The 15149-nt window shown below is 39.2% G+C and overlaps 2 protein-coding genes across 5 annotated transcripts in view; one reads left to right on the forward strand and one right to left on the reverse strand.

Annotated features, from left to right (window-relative positions):
* The window catches only part of CERT1 (ceramide transporter 1), a 132452-nt gene extending 123902 nt beyond the window's left edge, over positions 1-8550 (reverse strand). The window contains exons 1-3 of one of the 3 annotated variants that reach the window (XM_024732780.1): positions 8450-8550; positions 7798-8200; positions 2858-2992 (exon numbers count right to left, since the gene is read on the reverse strand). In XM_024732780.1, the coding sequence (XP_024588548.1) occupies positions 2858-2992; positions 7798-8200; positions 8450-8535 (624 nt within the window). In that variant the 5' untranslated portion in view covers positions 8536-8550. Of the gene's footprint in view, positions 1-2857; positions 2993-7797; positions 8323-8449 lie in introns of those variants that run through there. The other 2 variants (XM_024732779.1, XM_024732778.1) reach the window with 2 other exon arrangements.
* The window catches only part of POLK (DNA polymerase kappa), a 73381-nt gene continuing 66744 nt past the window's right edge, over positions 8513-15149 (forward strand). The window contains exons 1-2 of one of the 2 annotated variants that reach the window (XM_024732776.1): positions 8513-8622; positions 11838-12003. The gene's annotated coding sequence lies outside the window, so the exon portion shown is untranslated. The remainder of the gene's footprint in view (positions 8623-11837; positions 12004-15149) is intronic. The other variant, XM_024732777.1, reaches the window with a different exon arrangement.

Here is a 15149-nt window from a genome sequence, read left to right on the forward strand (position 1 = left end):
AAAAAAAAAAAAACAACAGAACTTAAAAAATAAATAACAGTTTAAATACTCCATAAACATTGCTTTTGGTTGATCAACTAACATATATTGAACATCTACTACATGGCAAGTTTTGTAGCAGGGACTGGGTCTTAAGCAAATAACTATTAAACTATAATAATTGAGAAATTCAACTTTCTACAAACATTTATTAAACATACAAATAGGTGACTTCCCAAAAAGTGACAGAGTACTATTTTTCCTCTCATTAACTTATTCCCAATCCCTTCACGTTAAGAATTATTTCCAGGTAACAAATTCTCCCAGGAAATACTTTGTTCCTTAAAAGTATTTCACTCAATTTATTATCACATTACTAAAGAACATGATTTGAATAAGGAATGACTTGTTAAGCTAAAATAATAGTGAATTTAACAATGAATTAGGTTCTATCAGAAAAGGTGGGCTCAAACATTAGGTTCACCAACAAATAATATATATGTTAATGAATGGTTACAGTAAAGTCATAACTTTTCAAGTCCAGATTTCCTCATATATGAATACTATCAATTTCATAAGGATGTCACATGCACAAATTCAACCATATTTATTCTTTGCCTTCAGAGATGAATTGATACATATAATAGCCCATATTTAAGAAAAGCAAAAGATACCTATTTAACAGAGGTTAGTATTACATTTTAAAAATTTAACTCAAATACATACTCTATTTGTAAACTTCATTCTGAGAAGTTCACTGGATTCAGTTATATTTTGTAATTTCCTTGAAATATGTAACAGTGAACTTATGAACCGACAGAATAGGAACAGAGTTGAAGAAGTTCAGGAATATAAATACTTGTGTTTCTCCATACCACCTGGTTAAACTATAGCAAAGACTAACTACCACTCAGATTCTGCTGCTACATTCATTTTTTTTTTTTACCTTCTCTACTACCACTTAGCCCAGTGAGTACTTCCACTAGGTCCCTTCAATGTTTTCAAATTGTCTTGCTTTCCTACTCATTTCTTTGATTATGAACCACAATGAAAAGTTCTATAAGCAAATACAGATAACAAAAATACCAAAATAACAACAACAAAAAATCTACGAAGAACTAACACATTGTTTTTTCCTGAGCAGATGCAATGTAAATATTTATTAAAAGTTTTTCTTTTCCCCAAATAAGCCATGCACTATTACCACAGTCCATAATTCAAGACAGGATAACTAAATTTAAACTAGCATGGTACTCTAGGAATACTACTAGTTAGGAAACAATAAAGATATAAACTATTTTCAAAGAGTCAAACAAGCACTGTAACTAACAAGCATCCAACAATATGCAAAAGAAGAAGGGGAAGAACCAAGGGAAGACATTTCAAAATTGTAAAGTACACTACTATCCATGATTCTTTCCTCTAGCATGAATAGTGATCTATCTCAAGAGAAATAAAACCCCAAAATATTAACTATCAATAGATACAATTTCAAAAGTACATTATAACGTACCACATACCAGTCCAAATAAATAGTGAGCCTTTATGTTCAAACTACTTCTTTAAAGTTGTCCATAAGAATGGAGAGTAGTAGTTTCATTCTGAACATTTCCAAACAACCCCTCTATAAGTTTTTCCAACTCAATATCCAACTAAGCTTTTATTTTCAAACTCTGAATATATAAGAGGGGCAGAATGTATAAAAAGTGATGGAAAAATACTACATGGTTTTACTTAAATGTGTAACATAAACATATGTAAGTCATATTTAGATATCAACACATATCCAAAGTACATCATTTATCTTTATAAACAATATAAACTCTAACGTAACATGAATTCTCTTTGAATGTATCAGTAAAATCTATGATTGTTTTAACACATCCATTTTTAGATTTTAACTACAATAGCTTCCTTAACTGACCTCCATTTAACTGACCTGCCTTAGACAATACCTTTTTTTTTGCCCTTTATTAAATATGCCTCGACATGCTGACCACTCTCAACTAGTATGCTATTTTTAGTATATTCAGGTACTTCTGGCCCACTAGTTGAGTTACATGTTTAACAAGTCAGTTGGTTGTTCCTAAACCTGTTTATGCCAGTTTACTTGCTGTAGTTCTTACATAACTTAAACATCATGTAAATCTATGGAATACAAGAGCAAAGAGAGCTGTTTCTACGTAAACTACATTGAATGCAAGCTAAGATGAATGACTCAACAAAGGTTAGTCATTCTTTTAAAATGTATTAAATTAAATAAAGGTGAGACATCTGTAAAATATTAGGGAAAAACATTAAAAGTCAAAAAGAGGAACCTATATTTATGGTTTTTCAAAAGTATCTTTAAGTTTTTATTCCACTTTAGAGAATGAAAACTGGAAATTGCAAATCAGGCATTATGGATATAATACTTTACATAAGAACAACTTCTCTCAACTCCATATTCAAAGACATACTGTTAGCTCTACATCATAAAGTTGGCAAGTGAATTTAGATTTATATATTTTAAGTCAAAAATTTTAAATGTTAAGATATGTATCTTTTATTTTCCTGCTTTAACTTTTTCAATAACTCACCAAGTAACTGTCCCCATCTATCAGATATGGAGCCATCTAACATCTTTTTTTCTGAAGCCCTTGTTTAATGGCTTGCTGTAACCAACTAGATAAATACTACATGCCTATATAAAATAAGAGTATGTAGTAATACACTCTAAAATAATTTTATGGAAAAAAATATTAGACTGCACACTCCACAAGAGCAAGGATCTTAATCTGTTTTGTTCATAGACATATCCCAAGCCCCTAGAATAGGTTCGTGGTGTATAACTTATGCTCAATAAGTATTTGTTGAATGAAGGAGAATAGGAGCTTACCGTGATGACAGCCTTGCTAAGACAGATGGATCCTCTACAGCCATACTCTGTCTCATCTTCAGATTTGTAGTAACTCAGAGTATTATTTTTCAAAACTACCCAACGGTCCTGCCACCCATGAATGTAGTTTGTCCACTGGAGGAGAAAAAGACAAAAAATTACATTTTTAGAAATCCAAACTTTCTGAAACAGCAGTCAATCTAAGTTTAAAACCAAAATGTGAGAAGTCCTAACTTAATTATAAACAGTAAAAAAAAAAAAAAAGGGGAAAAGTTAAAATTTTCCAGATTGTATATAATTTTCAGTAATTTCTACAAAATTATAAATAAAATATAACATTTTTCTTCTAATATTTGAGGAATAAAACTGAAGCACATTTCAGTTAAAAATTCTACTTTACTCTTTCTGTGCTTTCATCCTCCGCTCCTCACCACCTTCAAAACTCTTAAATTGTTTTGGTCCCTGTCATAATTGACATATTCAATAGAAAAGTAAGTTTGGCTATACAGTCTGTCATTCTCCTACACCAAGTACTGCATGAAGCCTTCTAAATCAACAGAAGTAGAAGTCAATCATGGCCCAAACTCTATTTTTGTTGTAAGTTATTCCTACATGAAAATGTATGACGTTTACGACTACATTAAAGTAAAAATAGATTATTAATCTTTAGAAAGTCTACATCAACTTTATTTTTACTTCCACAGAACTCAATATTATAGAATAGTTAATTCATTTTCTAAGTTTCTCTGAAGATCTATTTTTCAAACTCAAGAGTAAAATACAAACATAAAACTGGTTTTCAAAAACATACTTGGATTATCTGTTTCCAGTACCTACAAATGGTCTCTGTGTTGCTAAAGTTTCGCTGCTGCACAGTGAAGATTACAATCAATAAACTTGCAAAGGCAGAAATGTAACCTCTATGGCAATTGTTGATATTGCATATTTTTATGCTCCGGGGTTTTAAGCACAGACAATTCCAAAAACTATGTGCTAACTCAAAAACTATCTGCCAAAAACTAACTCTAAATGGATTGTTAAAAATATACTGCATTGGCTCAGAGGAATCTTTTCTTTACTATTTCCTAATTCCACAGGTTTGAGATGTGGTTCAGCTCTTATATCTTCTAAACTCCATCATTACAGCCCCTCCCTGAGAGCTGACCCATGCTGTCAAGTTAACTCATTCTTTCCTGAGGGCTCTCTAATCACTATTTCCTCATTTTAACTCCTTGCGATTTACTACCACTTAAGACAGCGACTTGAAATAATGATGGTTACATACAAAACTAAATTTACTTCCACCCATAGGATGCACATCCCCCTCTGTTCCTATTTCCTTGGCTATACTGCTACTGCCACAATCCTTCAGACTCAAACCTGGCTCAGCGTTCCTGTACTGTATGGACAGAGCAGTGGATACAACATCAGAGAGACTCAACTACTTTTACTAGCTGTGTGAAAAGTTCTGACAAATTATTTAACTTTTCTGAACTTCAGTTTCTTTCCTCAGTCATTTGAATGGGTGAATAAAATCATGAAAACACCTACTATATTCCTAGGAGATACTCAATACCTGACTGTTCCTTCTTAATCTTTATAGCCCATTATCAACTCCTATTCATCTTTCCTTCCTATTAAACCCTTAAATCTGACTCCTTTATCTTCAAGTAATCCAATCAAATTATCAGGTTCCTGGATTCCTGAGAAGGCTTAATAACGTTTCCTCTGATATCTTCTGCTTTTTATTTCATAACTTACATAATCTTACTTATTAGGCATATTTTGCTTACTTATCTTACATATTAACCTCATTGAGCCTCCAGCTCCAAAACTTACATGAACAACTCCCAACTGCCTGTAATACAAATCGTTTAGACTGGCATACCTTAATCCTACCTCGCTTCCAATTACTGCCCGTCAGAAAGCTACTAACTGTGATTGTGGCCAAGTTACTTACCTGTTTGTTTGTTTCTCAAACTCTACCTCTTAAAGTTGTTTAACATTAAGCAAGAATAGACTTAGAACACTGCCAAGCACACAGTATTTTCTCAGTTGGAGGCAGAGCTATGCATAGCTAATGAAGCTTAGAAACCTTCAGGGAAGCTCACAAGAACAGACACCTTCCAAAGTGACAGAAGGGGCCCTAGAAATCATGTGTCCATATTTTCATATTTTTTTCTTACCGAGGACCCAATAATTACATAAGCTTCAGGATTTACGCAGAAAATGTTAACTCCTATTCACAGCTAGAAGGCAGATTTTTGCCTTTTCTCTACCCTCATAACATTCCCTGGCTCTTCCCCATTTAACAGAGACAAGGCAATATGCAGACACTGCAGGAGAAGCAAACATTCCTGCCGCCAATAGTCCAGCAAGCATAAATTCAAAAGGAAAAAAAATACATTTAGAATAAGAGTCAGAAGCAAGTTACTAATAAAATGCTATAGGAATTCAAGGGAAGGAGCTCTGGGATGGTTGGTGAAATAAGAAACGTCTTTATGAAAAGAATAGTTGAGATGGACTCTACACATGGACAGAATTTCAGCCAACAGTTAGGTATGTGGAAAAAACGTTAAGGTAAAGATAAGATAAAAAGGATGGAGAGAATTCAGAAGGAATTGGATGAGACTGACCAAGGCTTAGTTGCTCTCAAGTCCTACTAAGGCATGAATCTTTCCCCATCCACAATCTATCTTGATATTTGTTATAACCACCTAGAATTATTGTCTATCCAGTATTTTTGGAACTTATGTGCCTAAGAAGCAAGTCTGTAGAAAATATATTTATATAAAAAAAAACCTTTGGGCTGGTGTACAAGTTTACCCCTCCACCACCATTCCATTTGGTGGGGGGAGGAGTGGGGGGACAAAACAAATTAGTATTTGGACTTAACTACATTACTAAGCAGAAGGAAAAGAACAGAGGCTGAGTTCTAATTTTGTTTAAAATTACCAGGTGAATACAAAGGCTGAAAATACGTATGTACTTTAAATTTAAAAGCATTCATTCATTAAAAAATATTATTGATTAAAAAGCTTCCAAGAAAACATATGTAACCATAAATTTTTAAATTTCAGGGAAATTTCCTCCATAGCTGTTAACAAGAACACCAAAACTACGTTGATTCTATGTATGCAGCAACAATGAAGTTATTTACGAACCAAAGAAGTGGTCAAATACTACATTTCTATACACTTAGATATCAAGAAGACAGTCTTCCATTTTTTTGTCATAAAGTATACACTTACTACACTGCTCTGCGTAAGTGATACTCAGATACTCATATATAGTACATACTCAGAGCACTGGTGACTCCACCAATCACTACGATCCTCCTATCCCCCAAAAAGTGATGATCAATAGTTCAAAAGTACGGCTTGTTTTGTAAAATACCTAACACTCCACAATACTAATTTGGAAGTCTGCTTCTCATTTAATGAGAAAAAAGGGGTGAAATTACCTGAATCACTGAGAAGCAAAGAGCCCATTTCATAACAGTTCCAAAGAGAAATGTATACTTATTGCACAACGTGTTCAATATAGATTCTTAAATTACACAATACATTTAATCCAAAGAAACCCTAGGGAGCTTCACTTTACTGAAAACTTTTCACTGAAATTCCAATAATGATCACAGTATCAACACACACCATAATTTTTCCGTATGCAAATTAAAGTTAACACTTGCAAGCCTTAGTTCTGACATACTTATGTCTTTCTTAGGTCCTTTCTCAGCCTTCTAAAGACAATATAAAAGCTAGTATGAAACAATTCCACAAACAACGTCCCAATGCTTAGCCAAAGTATGTATACTGGAAGCAGGGTGATTTCTTAATAGCCAGTGGCTGCACATGATCTAGGATCTTATGACCAGCCTGTTGAGAGACTGGACCTTGCTCCCCCTCTCCAAGTTAACTGCTAGCTCCAGCCATTTCTAAAAGTTTAACAGGAAGAGAGAAGGAAGTAAAAAAGACAATGTGGATCTTCTCATAGCAAAAACGTTAAAAAAAAAAAAAAAAAACCCCAACAAACCCCAAACTACGTACTACCAAAAGAAAAGATCACCCACCTTCTCTCTTAAAAAGGGCTTCATCCATTTCAATTAATTAGCTTTCAAACTCTACAAATGACTATCTGCTTTGCAAATATTTTGGAAAAGTAGTTTTAAAAAATTTAGTAAAAGTAAGATGTCTTTTCCTTACTCTGGCCCACTGACTGTAAGAATATTTTACTATTAAATAATGGTCTTCTTCCTGGACTAAAGGTCTGTCTCCATTCTGACAGGTTTCAAGTTACAATGAATATTTCTTGTACCTATCACCCGACTATTCAATAGCTCTTCTCTGAACTGGGGTAAAGAGTAAGGGGAAAAGTACAAAACTCCTCCTCTCATTGAGATCTTTCACTACATCTAGCCTGGCATAGTTTATCACCTCAGATTTCAGCACCAAGCCGAGTTGCTCCGGCTTCTGTCTCAAAAGCAGGGTCTGCAGAAATCCCTCAACCCTATTCTGCTTGGCATCTCCAGACTAATCTCGTTTGAGAGGTCTGAGGTGCACGGTTCCCATGCCCAGTCCTTCGGGTACCGCTGTTGCCCAACCCAAATTGCTATACCCGAACAGCTGCCGCTCGGGGTCCCAAGTCACGGTGCGCATCCCGCTCCCAAAAAGGATCCGGGGTTGGGACAGGTCTTTCCCGGTCCCAGGCCGCCGAGCCCCAGAGCAGGCGAGGAAGACAGTCCCCTTCTGCCCCCACCCCCACCCAACCCTGGCCCGGGCACTCGTGCCGCAGTACTCGGGCCCACACCCCGGCACATTCCGCAGCCCCCGCCCCGGCAGAGTCTGTGCCTCGCGCCCAGCCCCACCCCATGCCCTCATCGGCTCGCCTCGCCGCAGGTGAGTCTGGGCAAGGGGTCCTCGGCCCCGCGGGTTGCTCACCTTGCTGAGGACCCCGCAGCGCTCCACAGGCGGCCCGGACTCCGTCTCTGGATCCTCCTCCGAGCCCGACGAGTTCCAGCTCTGGTTATCCGACATGGAGGCGCGACAGCCGAGCAGGAGACCGGCCCCCGCTCCCTGAGCTGCGCCGGCGGAGGCGCCCAGTCCCCGGGGTGAAGCGTCGGAGGATGGCGAAGGAAGGAGTGCCCGCTCGGGAGCAGGAGGGAGGTGGAGGCGGGACGAAGTGCGCCCGCCGCGCCGCCGCCGCGCCTGACACCGAGCGGACCGGGGAAGGAGGACGAGTGGCGAAGGAAGCCTGCCCTTCCAGCCGTCAGCCGCCGCCGCCGTCGTCGCCGTCGCCGTGACCCCTGCGCTCTGCCCGGCGCTGCCACCCGAACTCAGCCCCCTCGATGCCAACCTCGGGGTAAACGAAAAGGGGAGGAAGAGGGGAAAAGAAAATCTAGCTGCAGAGACCCAGGTCCACTCACACCTCCGCTACCGCCGCCATCTTCCTGCCTGGCCCACTATTTACCCTCCTCTCCCCTCCCCTCTCCCCTCCCCTTCGTCCTCCCATTCTCCCCCAGCTCCCCGCCCCGTCCTCCTCCCAACGTCTGACGCTACACGCCGAGGCTCGGAGTGCCCTCCCGCAACCTACCTCCTGCCCTCCCGGGTGACGCCGTGTAGAAAAGTAGGAGGAGCGGAGAAAGGAGAAGGAGGGATGGGGACGCCACTGTGCTGCATTCTGGGAAGGACGCTGCTCCGTACGCCGCGCAGCCTCCTGGGAGTTGTAGTCGCGGTCCTGAGGCAACTGGAGAGAGAGTCGTGTCGGTAAGTTTTGCCGCCTTGGGGACGAGCAATGGGCGGGTGGGCTTCGTTTGACAGTTGCGTGACCCGTCCCCTCGGCCGCGTTTCTATCTCAGCCTAATGTGTTTATGACGAACTTATGCCGGGCTTGCGGGCCCGGACGTGAGATAACTATGCTGAGGATGCCCGGGCTTGCCCTCCATGGCGGCTTCCCGAAAGCCCGGGAGCATCTTGCCGCTTGCCCGGACAGAAGTGTACCGGGCGCTTCCGCTTCAACCGGGGGCCAGGGGTTTGCGACCTCTCTAATAACAAGGGCGTTTCTTTCCGTCAAACCCCCTCTGCGAATTTAGAAGGTCTTCCATCTCGCTCTTTAGAAGTTAGACTTCACACGACGTTTCCCTGTTTAGAAGGAAGCATTTAGTCCCTTCTCACCAGAGCAAGAGCTTTTCGTTGTTAGATTTACAGAGTTTTTATGTGGAAAGTAATTTTAAAGATGTCAGAGAATAAATGACTTTGAAGAGTTGTTAAAGTAAAATAAGAATGTGAGATGAGAGCCTGGAGTTTTCTCTTAGTTGTAAATGAGTGTTTTCCTGACACCCAAGTTAACAACAATCTCTACTGACCTGCCTTCCTCTGAAACATAGGAGGAGTTGGAATAGAAACTGTCATGTATAACAAAAACCAAAGTGCACTGATCTTATTAAGTAATAAGGGATTAGGCAATAGGAGGCTGGCTTTTCTTTAAGACTAGAATTGAATTAGTGGAAAGACCAGTAGAAGATCTAACAAATCTTGTTTAGTCTCTTTGCATACATTATAAGGATAACTTTTATGGGGAGAGCTATAACTTTGTAGCTTCAGTTCTTTCATCCTGTTTGCTACTTCTCCATCTCGTCAATTTCCTAATAATTGCCAACAGTAAAATTACTTATTAAACCTTAGAAAGAATACCTGCTTACTGCAGGTGACAGGAGAATAGAAGTGAAATTTTGAGTCTAGGGGAAAAGGCACAGTGGCCGGAAATAGCTCTGGTAGCCAAAGAGGTCAACTTAACTGGGATCTTCAGGAAAAAAACAGAATGCTGAAAAGTGTCTCTGAGAAGTACCTATGAATCTTTCATTTTCCTAGATTTACACTTAAAAATGCTGGATCTGTTGTAAATCAGTTACAAATCATTTTTCCATTATGAAATCAAGTGACAATGCATAGTTGAAAGCCATTCAGATGAATAAAACCTTGAGATAAAGCTTTTGAAAATACTTTGTCAACATGTTAATTAAAACATAATCCAAATTTTGTCATTAAAAAAAACCCACTTAGCATATTTTTCCTCTTTATTGAATTAGTAAATTATACCTTTAGAATATCAAATATTGTAGCAATTAAATTTTGCTTTGCCTTCCGATTACCTAATATAGTTGACGTCCTTTTTCTGATTCTTTTGAGCTCTAGGTTTTAAAATGTCATTAATCTCAAGGAAATGATTGTGAATTGTTGAGAACTCCACTTCATAATGCAATTTAGAATCATGGAAGCATAGTATATATTTATTTTTGTTTTATTTTAAAAAGTGTTTTGGCTGCGTTGGGTCTTCGTTTCTGTGAGCAGGCTTTCTCTAGTTGCAGTGAGCGGGGGCTACTCTTCATTATGGTGCGCGGGCTTATTGTGGTGGCTTCTCTTGTTGCGGAACATGGGCTCTAGGCATGCAGGCTTCAGTAGTTGCAGCACGCAAGCTCAGTAATTGCGGCACACGGGCCCTCGAGCGTGCGGGCTTCAGTAGTTGTGGGGCACAGGGTTAGCTGCTCCGCGGCATGTGGGATCTTCCCCGACCAGGGATCAAACCCGTGTCCACTGCACTGGCAGGCGGATTCTTAACCGCTGAGCCACCAGGGAAGTCCCTATATTTATTTTTAAATGGAACTTTCTATTGTATTTTATGCATTTCTTTTTTTTTTTAATATTTTTTATTTATTTAATTTTTTGGCTGCATCGGGTCTTAGTTGCGCCACACCGGCTCTTCATTGTGGCGCACAGACTCAATAGTTGCGGCACAAGGGGTTAGTTGCCCTGTGGCATGTGGGATCTTAGTTCCCTGACCAGGGATCGAACCCACATCCCCTGCATTGGAAGGTGGATTCTTAACCACTGGACCACCAGGGAAATCCCTTATGCATTTCTAAGTTGTGTGGCTGTAACCACCAACACTAATATGACTACAGTATCCACTTAATCAGTAGGAAATTGTTTCATTGTATTTAAAATTAATATGAGAGAAATTGTCTTTTAAAAAAATTTTTTGTGGGACTTCCCTGGCAGTCCAGCGGTTAAGACTCCGCGCTTCCACTGAAGGGGGCATGGTTTCGATCCCTGGGGTGGGGGGGAACTAAGATCCTGCATGCCCCATGGCATGGCCTAAATAAATAAATAAAAGCTATTGCCACATTGTCTCTCTATACTTACAAGACTATTTAAAAATGTTTTTAAGTACAGAAGGATTTTTGTATATTGTTCAGAATACCACATTAGAGGTTGGGATTCACTTCATTTTTTCTAATGGGAAGAAATTGCAATACAGTAGTAAAATACATGAGCTTTCTCTTTATGGTGAGAGTGACAGCTTCTCAGTTTTCTCGCTAACTTAGAACCTTCCCCAACCTTCCTGTAAATATTCCATATTTTCTCTTTTAGTAGTTTTTTTTAACTCTTAAAACTTGAATCCACCTGGGATTTATTTTTGCGTATGGAATAAGGTAGGAATTGTTTTTTAAGGACAGCCACTTGGCCCAACATTTTATTTAATAGCCTATTCTTATGCTTATATTTAATTTTTTTTTTTTTTTTTTTGCGGTACGCGGGCCTCTCACTGTTGTGGCCTCTCCCGTTGCGGAGCACAGGCTCCGGACGCGCAGGCTCAGCGGCCATGGCTCATGGGCCCAGCCACTCCGCGGCATGTGGGATCCTCCCGGACCGGGGCACGAACCCATGTCTCCTGCATCGGCAGGCGGACCCTCAACCACTGCGCCACCCGGGAAGCCCTCTTATATTTATATGATACACAAAATGTACATATATCTAGGTCTGTTTCTGGACTCCATTCTTTTTCATTGATCTACTTGTCTATACCTGTGTTAATACCATACTGTTTTAATTATTTAACTTTATACTGTTTTCGTATATAATACCAAAACTCTCCTGATGTTCTTTTTCATTTGGATATTTTTGTATATCTTCTCTTCCAGATGAATTTTAGAACACCTTGTCAAATTACATGAAACACTCTGTTGGAATTTGGATTAAGAATGCACTTATTTTATGAAGAAAATGACATCTTTACAGTATTAACTCTTAGCCTCCGTCAGGCACTTTACATATCTGATCTAACTTATTCCCTATAAACCACATAAGGTGAGCATTGTTGGGCTCATTTTAAGGATAATGAAACTGAAGCTCAGTGCTGCTAAGTAACTTATCCAGTGTCAAATAGGTACTAAGTGTTGGACTTAGGATTTGAACACAGATCTGATTTTAAAGATCATATTTTTTTCTTTGCTTCGGAATACCTCTAAAAGTGGGAAGAATTGTGTAAATAAATAGCATATCCTGTAGGTGAGTATATCAGAGCAACTATGCTCTTAATTCAACTAATGATTTTGCGCATTTCATTTATCCACTGCTTACATCTATGCTGTCTTATTTAACCCCAATGAAGAATTTATTATTGCTATCCTATTTCTATTATTATTTCTATTTCTAATATTTCACATGAAGAAACTGAACCCAGAGAAGTTAAGTAACTTTCCAAAGGTCATACAGCAGTAAAGAGCATAGTTGCTGTTTGAGCCCAACTATCCTGATTGCAGCGTTCATTCTCATCCCACTAGAGTTCTTCAGTTCCTCTTCTTTCTCCCCATCTTCCACTTCACCTCATTCTCCCACCTTTTTTCTCCACAAAACACCAATCCCAAAGCCTTCATCCATACCTCACTCTCTCACTGCAATGACACAGAAGCCAAAAACCCAGAGGTGCTGGAAGTGAGAATCTTGCAATTTTACTGATCAACAGGTAGAGGCATGGAAGGGAATATCCAGTCGTGCCTCCCCCCACTCCCACCCCGGCTGCGATGCACGGATTGTCGGATCCTAGTTCCCTGACCAGAGATGGAATCTGGGTCCTTAGCAGTGAAAGCGTGGAGTCCTAACCACTGGACCACCAGGGAATTCCCGGGAATATTTCTTCTTGATGCTAGAACTGTAGTAGGAGAGGATGTCCCAAGTTGAAATTGAAGACATTGTCTAATGTTTTTAAATGATGCTATAAAAAGCCTTCGTTAGTATCTTAGCCTGCCATAACAAAATACCACAGTCTGGGTGGCTGTGGTCCCTCTTCCTCTTCTAATAAGAACACCAGCCCTATTGGATTAGGGCCCTACCATTATGGCCTCACTTAACCTTAAATATCTCCTTATAGGCCCTGTCTCCATATACAGTCCCATTGGGAGTTAGGTCCTCAAAATATGAATTTGAGGGGAACACAATTTAGTCCATAACAGAGCTTATAGGTTCTGTATTCTCACAGTATTTATTATGGTAAAGATGCATTTGGAGTTAAATAGTCCTTTTTAGCTAACCTGGGAATTTAAATGTTCTTTGTAATCTTTATAATACTGTTCCCAACTGAAACATAACTAGTTAAAAACTGGGGATTTACATAAGAAACTTGATTTTGAAAACTTAGAGATACTAATCTATGAAATAGAGGTAATGATCTATGAGTAGCAACAGTCTAAAAACTAAAGTACAAGTGAACAAAATACAGCATATGAATAAAACAACTGATTTTTTTTGACCTATTTTAATGTCTTGAATAATAATCTGGGTGGTGAAATTATGGACCACTTGAATTTTTCTCTTTGTACCATTTTGTATGAAAAAAATATATCACGTGAGTATGTTTGTGCATGTGTATATGTATCACTTTTGTGAGAAGAAATGGTAATTATAAATGATATAAATTAAAGATTAATCTCTTTACACAGTGTTCTAAATTAATTTTCAACTTAGAGTTGTTAATGTCCCTGTTTTCCCATATATTTTCCTCTTTACCATCAAGAGAATTGATGATTACAGGATTTCTTAAAAAGGCCCCATCATTGTCTTCAGAGTTATTTTCCCCAAGCTGCTGACCCCTGTCCTTCACATTTTGATACATACGTAATGACAGTTATGTCACAACTGCTGTCTCACTGACAAGGATTATGTGAAGCATCCCGATTTTTTAAATGAAAAAAGTATGTGTTCTTGAAGCAGTGAAATATGGTACAGTCGGCCTTCCCTATCTATGGGTTCCGCATACTCGGATTCAACCAACCTTAGGTCAAAAATATCCAGAAAAAAAAAAATTGTAGAAAGCTCCAAAAAGCAAAAGTTGAATTTCCTGCCCACCAGCAACTATTTACACAGCATTTACATTGTATTAGGTGTTATAAGTAGCCTAGAGATGATTTAAAGTATACAGGAGGCTATGCATAAGTTATAGGCAAATACTGCACTATTTTACATAGAGGTCCTGAGTATTCCTGGATTTTGGTATCTGCAGGGGGTCCAATAACCAATCCCTTGTGGATACTGAGGGAGGACTGTACTTGGTTTTTTAAGCATTCCCCCTTCTTTTTTCCCCCCTAAGAGCACTATTTGTAATTTTTAGAATATAAACCTATAGAGACAGTCCCCTACTTAAAATGATTCAATTTAGTATTTTTCGACTTTATGATGGTGCAAAAGCAACACACATTCAGTAGAAACCATACTTTGAATTTTGAAATTTGATCTTTTCTCAGGCTAGCAACATGTGACATGATACTCTCTTGTGATGCTGGGCAGTGGAAGCAAGCCACATGATCATGAGGGCTTAACAACCATTCTGTACCCATACACTTTTCGCTTTCAGTATAGTACTCAGTAAATTACATGTTCTGCTTTTCGCTTTCAGTACAGTACTCAGTAAATTGCGTGAGCTATTTAACATTTTATTATAAAATAGGGTTTGTATTGGATAATTTTGCCCAACTGTAGGCTATTTTAAGTGTTCTGAGTACATTTAAGGTGGGCTAGGCTAAGCTATGATGTTCAGTAGATGTATTAAATACTTTTCCTACCTAAAGGTATTTTCAGCTTATGATGGGTTTATTGGGACATAACCCCATCATAAGTCAAGGAAGGTCTGTGTGTGTGTGTGATGGGGGGGATACTCTACCATTGTACAAATTGCATTTTTAATTTAACAGTGTATTGTGAACATCTATTTCGTAGCGTTTTTTTTTTTGTCATTGTTGTTGCGGTACGCGGGCCTCTCACTGTTGTGGCCTCTCCCGTCGCGGAGCACAGGCTCCAGACGCGCAGGCTCAGCGGCCATGGCTCACGGGCCCAGCCTCTCCGCGGCATGTGGGATCTTCCCGGACCCGGGGCACGAACCCGTGTCCCCTGCATCGGCAGGCGGACTCTCAACCACTGCGCCACCAGGGAAGCCCCGTTTTGTTTGTTTTAATGACTGC

The sequence above is a fragment of the Neophocaena asiaeorientalis genome, unplaced genomic scaffold, assembly GCF_003031525.2.
Source record: "Neophocaena asiaeorientalis asiaeorientalis breed wild unplaced genomic scaffold, Neophocaena_asiaeorientalis_V1.1 scaffold515, whole genome shotgun sequence".
NCBI classification, from domain to species: domain Eukaryota; kingdom Metazoa; phylum Chordata; class Mammalia; order Artiodactyla; family Phocoenidae; genus Neophocaena; species Neophocaena asiaeorientalis.